Genomic DNA, 14,340 nt, shown 5'->3' with positions numbered 1-14,340 from the left:
TCTATATATTATCAGACCATAGTAGAATATAATTAGAGATCAATGACATAAACTGCAAAACTCCCACAAACACACAGAATTAAATAACACCCTTCTGAACAACCAATGGGTCACAGATGAAATTAAAGAAGAAATTAGACAGTTTCTACAAGTAAATGATAATGCCAGTACAACATACAGGAATCTATGGGATCCAATGAAAGCAGTTGTATGTGGGAAATGCTTAACACTCAATGGCCATATTAGGAAAACAGAGAGATCTCAAATAAGTAACCTAATGGAGAACATCAAACTCTTAGAAAAAGAAGAGCATAACAAACCCAAAGCTCACACGAGAGGAAATTATAAAGATCAGAGCAGAAATCAATGCAATCGAGACTAAGAGAATGATACAAAAAATTAATGAATCAAAGAGTTGGTTTTTTGAAAGAATAATAAAATCGATAAACCCTTAGCCAACCTTATCAAAAAAAGGAAAGAAAAGGCTCAAATCCATGCAATCAAGAATGAAACAGATTGGGCCGGGGATTTAGCTCACTGGTTCTGCCACCTGCCTGGCAAGTACAAGGACCCAAGTTCGATCCCCGGTACCAAAAAAAAAAAAAAAATTTAAGAATGAAAAAGTTGAAGTCACAACAGATCCAGCAGAAATCCAAAGCATCATCAATACCTACTTCGAGAACCTGTACTCTAATAAAATGGAAAACACAGAAGAAATGGACAGATTCCTAGACACATACGAATTGCCAAAGTTAAATGAAGAAGATATAGAAATTCTAAACATCCCAATTACAATGAGTGAAACTGAAAATGTAATAAAAACTTTACCAACAAAGAGAAGCCCAGGTCCTGATGGCTTCACTGCTGAATTCTATACGACATTTAAAGAAGAACTATAGCCATTACTCTTTAAACTCATTGAGGAAACTGGAAGGGAAGCAAGGCTTCCAAATTCATTCCTGGAAGCAAGCGTTACTTTGATTCCAAAACCAGGAAAAGACCCAACCCAAAAAGAGAACTACAGACCAATCTCCCTAATGAACACAGATGCAGAAATCATCAACAAGATACTGGCAAACAGAATACAGAGGGTCATCAAGAAAATCATACACCCTGACCAAGTAGGAGTTATCCAAGGGATGCAAGGATGGTTCAACATCCATAAATCAATAAACGTAATACACTATATTAACAGAGTCAAGGACAAAAAACATATGATCATCAATAGATGCAGAAAAGGCATTCAACAAAATCCAACACCAATTCATGATAAAAACCCTACAGAAAATTGGAATAGAAGGTCTTTATCTCAACTTGATTAAGGCTATCTATGAAAAACCAACAGCCAACATTAAACTAAATGGTCAAAACCTGAAAGCTTTCACACTAAAATCAGGAACAAGACAAGGATGCCCACTATCACCATTCCTGTTCAATATTGTTCTCGAAACATTAGCCACAGCAATTAGAAAAAAGAAATAAAAGGAATAAAAATAGGAAAGGAAGAAGTTAAACTGTCATTATTTGCTGATGATATGATACATTACACAGAAGACCCAAAATACTCTGCCAAAAAACTTCTAGACTTAATTGACAGATTCAGTAGAGTAGCTGGATATAACGTCAACACTCAAAAAACAGCCTTTTCATATACAGATAATAGATGCAGAGAGAGAAATTCGGGAAACAATTCCTTTTACAATAGCAACCAAAAAAAATGAAAAGTCTAGGAGTCAATCTAATAAAGGAAGCAAAAGACCTCTACACTGAAAACTACAGCACTCTGAAAAAGGAGACTGAGCAGGATATAAGAAAATGGAAAGACATCCCTTGTTCCTGGATAGGAAGAACCAATATAGTGAAAATGGCCATACTTCCAAAACTATTATTTATATTTAATGCAATGCCAATTGAAATTCCAACAATATATTTCACAGAACTAGAGAAAACAATCCAAAAATTCATTTAGAACCAGAAGAGACCTAGAATAGCAAGAAATTTCAGGCAACAGAGATATGGCTGGGGGTATTACAATCCCCAACTTGAAACTACACTACAAAGCTACTATGACAAAAACAGCATGGTACTGGCAAAGAAACAGACCCGAGTATCAGTGGAATAGATTAGAAGATGCAGAAACAACTATAGATATGCTCAGCCACCTCCTCTTTGACAAAGGAGCCAACCATCCTCATTGGAGGAAAGATAGCCTATTTAATAAATGGTGTTGGAAAAACCGGATTTCAACCTGCCAAAGATTAAAATCAGACCCATACTTATCACCATGCACTAAACTAAGATTGAAGGGGATTAAAGATTTAAATATCAAGACAGAAACACTAAATTTGCTGGAAGGTAAGTTAGGTAGAACTCTTGAAGACACTGGCATAGGAAAATACTTTACGAACAAATCCTCAGTAGCACGGGAACTAGCACAAAGAATCAACAACTAGGACCTCATCTTATTAAAAAGCTTCTGCACTGCAAGAGAAACCAGCAACAGAACTGAGACAACCTACAATGTGGGAAAATTTTTTTACCAGTGGCTCCTCAAAGGTCTACTATCTAGAATACATAAAGAACTGAAAAAAATCAGACCCCCTAATTTCAAAGACTCAATTCAAAAATGGGCATCTGAAATGAACAGACATTTCTAAAAGAAGTAAAAGCAGCAAATAAATATATGAAAAAATGTTCAACATCACTAGTTATTCGAGAGATGCAGAAGAAAACACTGAGATTCCACCTCACCCCAGAAAGAATGGCTGCTATCAAGAAATCAACAAATAACAAATGCTAGCAGGGGTGTGGGGAGAAAGGAACCCTTCTCCATTGTTGGTGGGAGTGCAGACTGGTACAACCACTGTGGAAATCAGTATGGAGATACCTCAAAGAACTAGGCTTAGAGGTCCCATTCGACCCAGCTATCCCCCTAATGGATATCTACCCAAAAGAATTAAAAGCATCATACCACAGTGATATATGTGCACCCATGTTTATAGCGGCACAGTTTGTAATAGCTAAAGCTTAGAAACAGCCCAAGTGCCCATCAACTGGAGACTGGATAAAGGAGATGTGGTTTTTTAATAAAATGGAATACTACTCAGCCATAAAGAACCAGAAACTAGAGACATTTATAGCTAAATGGATGCACATTGAGGCCATCCTCTTAAGTGAAATAAATAGAGGACACACTTGTGTAAATACCAAATAGTTTCTCTAGCATGAGAAACTGAAAGTGTAATTAGGGATACAAAAGGATGAAATTGCCTAATAATATATTTCTCCGATTGTGTTTCCATCATGCGTCATATGACTATATCGAAATTTAAATTAGGGAGAAGCTTGGCTTATGTGGAGTTTGCTAGCTAACTGGAGTTTTTTTTCCTGACCACTATTTGTTCAATGTTGGTTTTGGGGATCTTTCTGAAACAAATCACATCCTCTGGTGTCTTGTTGGTGCTTCAGATGTTTTTTTAAGTCATATGGAAAAATGTTTGAGTGCTTTTCAGTTTTGTTTTGGTTGAGTTCTACTGTATTTGAATATTACTGTAGTTTCTTTTCTCTTGCATTGTTCTTTTTTCAGTGGTTTTAATTTCCGTATGTGTGTGTTTGATAATAAAGTCATTAAAAGAAAACTTTTTTCTTTGTTCCGGGGATTGACCTCGGGTCCTTGCACTTGTGCAGGAGGCGGCAAAACCACTGAGCTAAATCTCCGGCCCCAAAGAGAAATCATTTTTTTTTTTTTGGTATCGGGGATCGAACTCGGTACCTTGCGCTTGTGAGGCAGGCAGCGGAACCACTGAGCTAAATCCCTGGCCCTAAAAAAATACTTTTTAAAACAATTATATGAGCTGGGGATTTAACTCAGTGGTGTTGTGCCTGGCAAGCACAGGGTCCTGAGTTCGATTCCAGGTACTGGGAAAAAGAAAGTTATAGATTCACAGGAAGTTGCAAAAATAGTATAAGTTATGTGCACCCTTCATTCAGTTTCCCTCAATAGCAACACTTAACATACCTACAGTTCAAGAAAACCAGGAAACTGACATTGGAACAATTCATACACAAAACTTACTCAGATTTTAGTAGTTTGTTGTTTTTTTTTTTTAGTACCGGGGATCGAACTTGGGACCTTGCGCTTGTGAGACAGGCGGCGGAACCACTAGGCTAAATCCCTGGCCCAGATTTTAGTAGTTTTATATTACTAGGGTGAATGTGTGGTGCAAATTTATGACACCACCAGACACAGAACTCTTCCATCACCACATGGGTGTCCCACATGCTTTTCCAACTCCTAATAGTATCTCTTCTCAATCAATATATTTTTGTCATGAGTAAAATGTTATGTAAAGAGGATCATTACATATCACTTTGTTTTTTTGTGATGGTCTAGTTTTGTAGTCCAGACTGGCCTTGAACTGGTGGTGATTCTCCTTGCCTCAGCCTCCCAAGTGCTGGGATTATAGGTGTGTGCAATTAACATAATTTTTGATACAGTGTTGCCATTTTTCACTCACCATAAAATCATCCAAGTTGCTGCATGTAACAGTTCTTTCCTTTTATTACTGAGTGACACTACTCAGAAACAGTAATCCGGGATGTGCCTATTACCATTCACCTATCTAAGAACAACTGTATTTTTCTTCCTTTTTTTTGGAGACAGAATTCTGCTTGTAGTTCAGGCTGGCCTTGAACTCACTCTCTAGCCCATGATGGTTCTCAATTTGGAGTGATCCTTCTGTTTCTGGCTCCCAAGTGCCGGTATTACAGGTATGCAGCACCAGCACCTCTGGCAGTATTTTTTCCCCAAATTTGATCTATTAGAAATAAAGCTTCAAGGGCCAGGGATTTAGCTCAGTGGCACCACGCCTGCCTTGCAAGCGCAAGGACCTGAGTTCGATCCCTAATACCAAAAAAAAAAAAAAAAAAGAAAAAAAAGAAATAAAGCTTCAAATCATTTTTATAGGTTGTTGTGTAGACCCAAGTTTTAGATAAATGATATAGTTGGATTACACAGTAAGCATACATTTACATATGAAATTGACAAACTATAAAACCTTTTTCCAAAATGCCAAAATTTGGGGCCGGGGATTTAGCTCAGTGGTTTTGCCGCCTGCTGCGCAAGCAAAAGGACCCCAGTTTGATCCCCAGTATCCCCCCCAAAAGCCAAAATTTTATATTCTCACCAGCTATGTATGAGATACCAAGTTTCTTCACAGCTTTTCCAATACCTGGTATTATCATTATTTTTTGTTTTAGCCTCTAATATATATGAAGTGAATTAGTGAAAACATGCTAATTGTTCTTCTCAGACTCTGCAAAAGCTTTTCATCTTCAGAGAAAAGGTTTGACAATGGATGACCTGTCAGAGTTTACATGATTTGGTTTTGTTTACCTCACTGACCTCACTTCTTGCTCTTCTTCTTTCTATCCCAGCTCTATCCTTGCTGCTGTTCCAACATGCTAGTCTGTAATACTACGATGTACTTATATTCTAGTTTTTCATCCTGGCTTATACTTTCCATAGACATCCTAGAGGTCTAAAATGATAGGCATATCTTTGTAAAATATGTGATTTTTTTTTTTTTGTCCTTGGTTGTTGAGGCAATTTCAGAAAAATAAAGGTAAAAGGCAGCAATGCTGGGGGCACTTTTAAGCCCCAGAAAGCAAACTTTCTCCCTCTGTCCTCTTTTTGCATGTTTTTTCTCTCCAAAGCAGACCACAGAATGGAATTTCTCTTCCCTACTGGATCACAGAAAGTAAAAGTGGGGCTGGGGATTTAGCTCGGTGGTTTCACCGCCTGCTGCACAAGCTCAAGGACCCAAGTTCGATCCCTGGTGCTAAAAAAAAAAAAAAAAAAGAAAGTAAAAGTGTTTGGAGCTGGTCATCCTTCCAAGATGTCCATTTCAGAAGGGGTCCTATGATGTTATCTGAGAGGAATGCTGTACAGAGAAGTCAAGAAGAATCTGAACAGTGCCCACTTTGGCAGCAGTCATACTAAAAGAAGAATCTGAACAAACAAACCTTACTGAATTTTTCCACTCAGTCTATCAGCATTTGATCAGATCCTTTCTGTTAAAATCACTTTGCTGCAAGGTTGTCCATGCTTCAATGACAGTTACGCAATGAGGTCTCCATAAAAACCCAAAAGGACAGAGTTTGGAGAGTTTTTGAACAGCCAAACATGTGGAGGATCCAAGATAGTGGTGCACTTGAGGGTGGCATGGAGGCTCTCCGCACTCTTTCCCACATGCCTTGTTCTATGCAATCTTTTCATCTACATCTTTAACAATATCTTTTCAAATAATCCAATAAATATGTTTTGGGTTCTAGCCACCCTGGCAAGTTAATTGAACCTAAGGAGGAGGTTGTGGGAACTCCAAATTACAGCACGCTGGTCAGAAGCAGAGGTGGAAGAACCAGGGAATTGAAAAGAGAGGGTGGAACAGTCCCGGGATCTGATGCCATCTCCAAGTAGACAGAGATAGAAGTGAATTAAATTAGAGGATATCCAGCTGGTGTGCACTGCTATGGAATTAACTGCTGACTTACTGGTAATAGGCAGACATTCTTGCCTTAGGGCTTTTGTACTAGCTATTTCCTCTGCCTGTGACATGTTTCTTCCTGATACAGCATGCTGGGGCCCCTTTTAGCATTCTTTAAAAATATCACCTTTACAATGAAACCTTCCTTTATCCCTTAAAGCTGAAACATCTCTGCCATTCTCTATTCCCTTATTTGCTTTCCATGCCACTTTAAACTTTCTATCCTAACCAGCCTCCCCCAAATATGTTTTTTTCAGTAAGTATTTTTTTGTCTGCTTTGCTCATGTGTAAATCTCCCATCCCCAGCCTCTAAAACAGTGTCAGTTATATAGTGTGTGTCTAAAACATCACTAGTTAAGTCAACAAATCACACCCCCCCCCAAAATACAAGGGACAGTCATCATTGCTTATAAGAGGTAGGCATGGTCACCTTAAAAAACTGAAATGTTACAAAGCACATGGCCATTACAGCTCTCATGTAAAATCAGAACTCAAAGGCCTCACAACACTTGCTCAGCAAAGCAGTATTTTCTTAACACTTCATAATTGTGGACTTTTAATTCTCACATTTAACCTAATGGCATGCAGAATATTACACTCATTGTACAGGTAAGAAAAAGAAGGCAAATGAGAAGAAAGAAGTTTCTCAGGAAACTAGTTATTCAATAAGTTAAGAAAAGCCTCTGGGCCGGGGATTTAGCTCAGTGGTTCTGCCGCCTGCCCTGCAAGCGCAAGGACCTGAGTTCGATCCCCAGTACCAAAAAAAAAAAAGAAAAGCCTCATTTCCTGACCTAGACAAATGTTTTACCCATTATACAAATGTTTCCTTGATAGCACTCTCAGGAATATAAATAACGGTTTAAGTATGTTGACTTAATTCATCTAGTCACTAATATTTATCGAGTGCATAGTAAGGGTCATGGACTGTAACAGATACTAGGGATGAAGTGTTAAAGATGGGCTTTACTCCATCATGGAGATTAGTAAAACTTGTCAGACTGTTACTTTACCTTTCTGTGCTCATGATCAATCATGACATTATGGGGCTTCACATCTCTGTGCATAATTCCCATGCTGTGACAATAATCCAGGGCCTGAGAGAGAAAGAGGTAAGAAAGGAAAAAGTCTGCAGAAGAGTGATTTTTTTTTATACTCCCGACTTTTTCTTCCATGTATGTACACCTTCTAGCTCACAGTGACCCTGGGAATCAGGATCAGGACAGTAACTTCCACAGCTATTATTCAGTAACATGTTCAGGATCCCATAGTCAAGCAAACTCAGGTCTCTGAACCTCAAATTGTTCTTTATAGGGTTATTTAAAAATTCTGTTCAGAAGAAATCGAAGCATACACCAACTGCACTATTTCTAATTTCTCCCTCTTATTCAAAGCCTAGATTATCTCCAGAAACACAACCTCTTAAAATATCTGAAGAACAGGTAATTCTTTAGAGGCTAAGAATATAAAAGAGAAGTTGACAAACTGCCACGGGCTAAATCTGGCCTGCTGAACTTTTTTGTGAATAATGCTTCACTGACACACAGTGAGCCTATTTGTTTGCATACTATCCATGGCTGTTTCTGTGCTACAAAAGCGAAGAATACTATGACAAAGACCCTTTTGGCTTGTGGAGTTTAAAGCACTCTTTGGCCCCGATCGAGGTCATCAATTAATCCACTTTGAAAAGTTTGTAACCTCAAATTAAGGTGAACTGAGTGATGTAAGCTTTGTGTTTGTTAATCCTGGCCTTTCAGTCAACTGATGTCATTTGCCAAGTTCTTGCCTTTTCTCAAAGGCAACTTGGATTCCTACAGCTAGCAAAGCTAAGCAAGCATGTCCATAACTTTCTGAAACTTTGCTTGGCACAAGATTGCATGAACAAATGGAAAGGTCCAATCTCTTTTGGGTACTTCTAAGGTTCAAGCAATAGGCCTGATGCCAACCCTTGTTTAATAAGAAACCTTAGCCAACTCTCAGCAATTCTTGCCTCTATAAAGTTGATAATGTAACTACTAGGAGGAAGATATATTTGGTGATCTCATTATCAAAGTCCATTCTCAATCAGCAATCCCTAAGCAGAGATTTACACAATCCTTAGGATAATGACCTTTTGAAGGCTGAGTTAAAGTTTATAGTTTCACTTGTTCAATTTTAAGTGAAATAAAGTACACTGGAAGCTAGCAGATCAAGAGCTATTTTTATGTTTTGACAATATCATTTACACTCTCGGTTCTTTTCCAAACCCTCTGCAAAGCATTAAAAACTGAACTCCTATTACTAAATACCATCTTATAAAACTTACATTAGCCCAAGGGTTTGAATACTATTAAATTATTATTAAAAACTTACACTTATAGGCCCTTTCTTTCAATGTAACTTTACTAAGTTCACTGGGGTTTCTATCATCAACTGGACTATTTAACAAAGCTAAGGCTAATTTAGATATTAAGTATCCAAAGCTCCTTACCTTCAGAATTTCATACATGTAAAATCGAATATCATAGTCTGTTAACGTCTGGTACAATTGCTGTTAAAAACAAATGCAACATTTCAGCCAAGAAATAAAGCTGATAGGAAGGCAATTTCTCATCCTTACAGTACTTTAAGACTTGGCTCATTTGCTACTGTTTCAAAACCCATATAATCACTGCTATTTCTCCAACTTAACACTCATTTTAAAGAGATACTATGGATTTTCAACTGTGAATGTACAAGTGCAGAAATACTTAAACTTGCATTGGTGAAGTTGTAATTCACTGTTCAGAGAAAATATAACATTTATAATTTACTTTCCTTTTCCATTTACTTTTGGAGCTACTTATAAGACACTCTGGCAAAGACAAAACTCCCTTAAGTGGGGAACTAATCCACCTTCTACAGCACTACTGATCTTCAGTAGGTATGCAGATGGTACAATGCCAAATCTATTGAGCTACTATAATAGAACTATTCCTGTCCAAGAACTGAAAGTAAACTCTGAACAACTGTTATGTAACCTGTCTAGTTTCCAAAGGGCTGCAGAATTTTTACTTGTACATATCTTTAAATACCTAGTGGTATCCTCTGATAGTTTCTTTAAAATTTGTCATTCTAATTCTAAAACAATTTCCCTTTTATTCCTCCCACCTCCCCTTTTGTTTTTTGCAATGGGGTCTTACTATGTAGTTTAGGTTGGCCTCAAACTCATGGGGATCCTCCTGCCTTCCTTTCTCAACAAAAGAGTTCTTCCACTTATTGATACATAACATTCTTGATACTACTGCAAAGGCAAGTCAAATACCTTTACAACTTGTACTCTAAGAAAGTGCCCATATTCTCCTGTTACACTGGAATTAACAAATGTTTGAAATTCAGTAGGCTACTGAACACGTGCTAGAGCAGAAATCTGACATCATCCTTTCCCATTCTCCACCTTTTATGATCTATAGCCCAAGGGGCTACACAGTAGTTCAGTGACAAGACTGCTTGCTTAGCATGAATGGAGCCCTAGGTTCAATTCTCAGCTTCAATGGTGGTGGTAGTGGGGTGTATCGCCCAGTGTTTTTGACAAATTCTAAGGAATAAGCAGTTTCTATTATTATATACACAATATATTTCTTCTTGAATATCCTTGTCTTAAAGTAACTTGCCATGCAGCCAGATCCTGGTGAACATGTACTGATGCCTTTATTAGGGTGGACATGAGCAGAAACTCTCAATGAGTGGCGAAAGTGATGAGATATATGTAGTCATTTAAAAAAACACTAACCATATAAATGGGCACTATATGGAAAATGAGCACTATTGTACAGGACCTTTTCTATCTTATGATTTAGCAATGTAAGGATGAAAAGTTCTTTTAAAACAAGTGAGGAACAAGTTCTTCTAATCCTATCATCCACAAATGGCTCTCTATGTGGTCTAAAAACCCCATAGCTTTAAATATTTGGCTATATGTTATACCTTGAAGTCTGTGTTGTTTACATGTTCAAAAACCAAGGCGGGGGTTCGTGACTAGGGGAAAAAAAAGACACACACACATTAGTAATGGAACTGGCAGTTTGGGCAGGCACAATGTTTGCAGATGCTGCATGGTGAATTTGGCAGGCCTCGCCTCAGTAGTAAGAAACCCTCTTTTGTGATAAGCCCTCCCCGCTACGATCACCACCACTTAGGTCATTTTAAGGATGGATTTCAAACAGAAGACATGGAGCTGAAGTCTCACCAGGCTCTAGGCAGCCCAACAATGCGCCCATCGCCCATCAGCATCGGACCTGAGTTTGCAAAATGGATTAAGACATTTCAGTTTCCAGTGCTATCAGTCTCTTAGCCTAGAAGAATAAGAAATAGTCTGTGGGTCTCTTTGAAAGAAAGACCTAAGCTAGTTAAAATGGCATGCTGGATTAAGCACTTCTAAAGCAGGAGTTAATGCTGAGAGTTGGGGGAACAGAAAGGTCAGTTGTGCTCCGGGTCTATCTCAGGCCTAGTGGGCCTTGCTAATGCCTATGATACTCACCACAGGGTCTTTTACAATGTCTGCCAATGTGATGATATTGGGGCCTCCTCTTAAATTCTCCAAAATCTTTATTTCACGCTTAATTTTCTTCTTTTTTACTGGCTAAAAGGGTAAAAATGTACCAGTGAAAAAAATTTCAGAACATTTCAACAAGTAGTATAAGATATGAAGGTTTCAGACTTCTCTCTGAATTCTCTTCTCCTCGCACTATGCTGGTAACTCTGCAGATACAAAAGCTAAATTAAAGGAAAAAAAGATTTCCATTTCAACAACCAGAGCTCTACAGAATTAACGCATCAACAGCCCCCCTCATATTGGGGATTGAACTCAAGACCTTGCACTTGCCAAGCAGGCACTGTGCTGAGCTACATCCCCAGCCCATATTAACAGTCTTAATATGTTGTGTTTCAAAACTTTACTTACTAGCAATTTAACTGGTTAGCAATACTAAGATATAGCAATAAAAAAACCCTTTATAATGGGAGTCATTTTTATTTCTTCCTCTTAAGTCTATGTTACAGAAGGTGAAGGAAATCAGGGCCAACAGCAAGGACACTCAAACTGTCTTTGTTTAGAATAACCTGGAGGTAAAGTGGGTCTTTGAGTCAGATTGTTTCATGTAAATCCCACCTTCAATGGGCTTGCTATGTGCCTATGAGTAAATTATATAACTTCTTTAGGCCTTCATTACATGTAAAAGGAGTAACAAACACACAACCAGAATCAAGTAAGATACCTGAAAAGACCCAAAGTATGGCTGGGACATAATACATAGTAAGATCTGTTTGCATTATTACCAAAATGCTTATAAATAAATCTCTTTGGGCGCTGGGAGATAGCTCAGTGGCACTGTGCCTGCCTGGCAAATGCAAGGTCCTGAGTTTAATTCTCAGTACTGAAAAAAAAAAATCCCTTCATTTTAAAAGACTGCTATGCACAGCTGGGCATGGTGGCGTGTGCATATATTCCCAGCAATCCCAGCACTGGGAGGCTGATGCAGGAAGATCCCCACAAATTTGAGGCCAGTCTGGACTATACATCAAGATCCTGTCTCAAAACAATCAAAAAAGCCAAAACAAACAAACCAACCCCCAAAACAAACTGCTATGCAGAGTCTACATAGTCTGTCTTCCAAATTCTTTTGTCTTCACCCATCTTTTTTCCACATCTGTTTTGGGTAGAAATCTGCATTTTTCTGAGGATTTTGCTCCATCTGTACCTGTACTGGCCCAAGAGAAATATAATGCAAACCTCGTGTAATTTTAAGTTGTCACATCAAAAAGGTAAAAACCAGACCCCCTTTCTCAAAAAAAAAATTGTTTTGGTGGTACTAGGGATTCACCCCAGGGCCTCCGACATGCTAGGCAGGTGCTTACCACTAAGCTACATTCCCAGTCCTTCTCTGAGATAATGTCTCTGTCTCAGGGAGACAAGTTGCCCAGCTGGGTCTTGAACTTGGGACCCTCCTGCCTCAGGCCCCTAGTGTGCTGGGATTGTAGGTATGCAGCACCATATCCCACTAATCCATGGTTTCCTTATCTTTGCTCCTATTAGAACTCAGCACATTAGCTGGAAAGCAACATGATCAGTTTTTCTTTCTTGCTCCAACTAGTCAGATATTTTTGATCTGGTAGCCTGAGAGACCTTTTCCTCATCCAAAGACTAACACATCAACCCACTTCCTATTTTCTACCAAGTTACTACTTCCCAACAGCTGGCTGATGGCAAAAAGCTACTGTTTATAAAATTTATTTACAGAATCCTTCTAATCTATAAATTTACAGAGCTGGTTCATTACAGACCACGCAGGTGATTTATACTCTAATGTGATCAGTATAACTTTTATTATTAGATGAATAGGGAGAGATGAAAAATTTTAAATACAGTTTATTTATTTTTTTTTTGGTACCGGGGATTGAACTCAGGTCCTTGAGCTTGCGAGGCAGGCGGCGGAACCACTGAGCTAAATCCCCGGCCCTTAAATACAGTTTATGAAAGAACTTCACCTGTAAGTATGTCACCTACTGCATACTCATACTTGCAGTGTACAGTACAATTAGTAAAACTGAGCTGAAAAAAAAATTCTAAATCACCCTTCACTCAAAAACAATAAGCGCCCACCTACCTAGAGTATAAAGTCATAATTTTTTTTTGTACCGGGGATCAAACTCAGGTCCTTGCGCTTGTGCAGCAGGCGGTGAAACCACTGAGCTAAATCCCTGGCCCAAATCGTAACTTTTAAGACCAGAAGGAAATGCAAAGATTAGATTTCTAGGACTTCACCAATTTAATTTCCCTTTTCAAGTCCATCTCTCATGTATGGTCATATGATATCTACAATTCAAGTGTGTCCAAGCTTTTAGTTTATTTGTCTGGGCTGCACTGAGTAAAGAGGACTTGTCTTCGGCCACATATAAAATATATAATTAATGTATGTAACAAAACTTTGATTGTTTATATTTGTTATAACATTAAAAAGAGAGGGCAAGTTTCCTGTACACAAACAACAGACTCACTGAGAGAGAAATTAGGGAAACAATCCCTTTCAAAATAGCATCCAAAAGAAATATCTAGGAATCAATCTAACAAAGGAAGCAAAAGACCTCTACATTGAAAACTATAGTACTCTGAAAAGAGATTGAAGAGGATATAAGAAAATGGAAAAACATCCCTTGTTCCTGGGTAGAAAGAACCAATATAGTGAAAATGGCCATACTTCCAAAACTGCTTTATAGATTCAATGCAATCCCAATTGAAATCCCAACAGTATATTTCACAGAACTAGAGAAAACAATCCAAAAATTCATTTGGAACCAGAAAAGACCTAGAATAGCAAAAGCAATTCTGGGTAATAAAGACATGACAGGGTATCACATTCCCCAACTTGAAAGTATACTACAAAGCCACTGTGATAATACTGGCAAAGAAAAAAGACCCCAGGATCAGTGGAATCGATTAGAAGATGCAGAAACAACTGCAGACATACTCAGCCAACCATCCTCTTTGACAAAGGAGCCAACCATTCTCACTGGAGGAAAGACAGCCTCTTTAATAAATGGTGTTGGAAAAACTGGATTTCAACCTGCCAAAAATTATAACTAGACTCCTATCTTTCATCATGCACTAAACTAAAATCCAAGTGGCTTAAAGATCTAAATATTAAAACAGAAACACTAAACTTGCTGGAAGGTAAGTTAGGTAGAACTCTTGAAGACACTGGCATAGGAAAAAACTTTATGAACAAATCCTCAGTAGCATGGGAACTAGAACAAAGAATCAACAACTGGGATCTCATCTTAT

At 38.2% G+C, this 14,340-nt stretch overlaps 1 protein-coding gene across 18 annotated transcripts in view; it reads right to left on the bottom strand.

Moving 5' to 3' along the window:
• The window catches only part of Csnk2a1 (casein kinase 2 alpha 1), a 79,635-nt gene that overhangs the window by 24,850 nt on the left and 40,445 nt on the right, over nt 1-14,340 (bottom strand). For all 18 annotated transcript variants that reach the window (XR_015442001.1, XR_015442003.1, XR_015442000.1 and 15 more), the window contains 4 exons: nt 11,041-11,142; nt 10,488-10,538; nt 9,013-9,072; nt 7,556-7,639 (listed from right to left, as the gene is read on the bottom strand). Coding sequence is in view for 13 of the 18 variants with exons in the window: in XM_004840633.4 (XP_004840690.3) it covers nt 7,556-7,639; nt 9,013-9,072; nt 10,488-10,538; nt 11,041-11,142 (297 nt within the window). In the remaining 5 variants the exon portion in view is untranslated. The remainder of the gene's footprint in view (nt 1-7,555; nt 7,640-9,012; nt 9,073-10,487; nt 10,539-11,040; nt 11,143-14,340) is intronic.

The sequence above is a fragment of the Heterocephalus glaber genome, unplaced genomic scaffold, assembly GCF_053883595.1.
Source record: "Heterocephalus glaber isolate CG9 unplaced genomic scaffold, H.glaber_assembly_v1.0 deba00001532, whole genome shotgun sequence".
Lineage (NCBI taxonomy): Eukaryota > Metazoa > Chordata > Mammalia > Rodentia > Bathyergidae > Heterocephalus > Heterocephalus glaber.
This window is presented reverse-complemented; position numbering and strand designations above follow the sequence as displayed.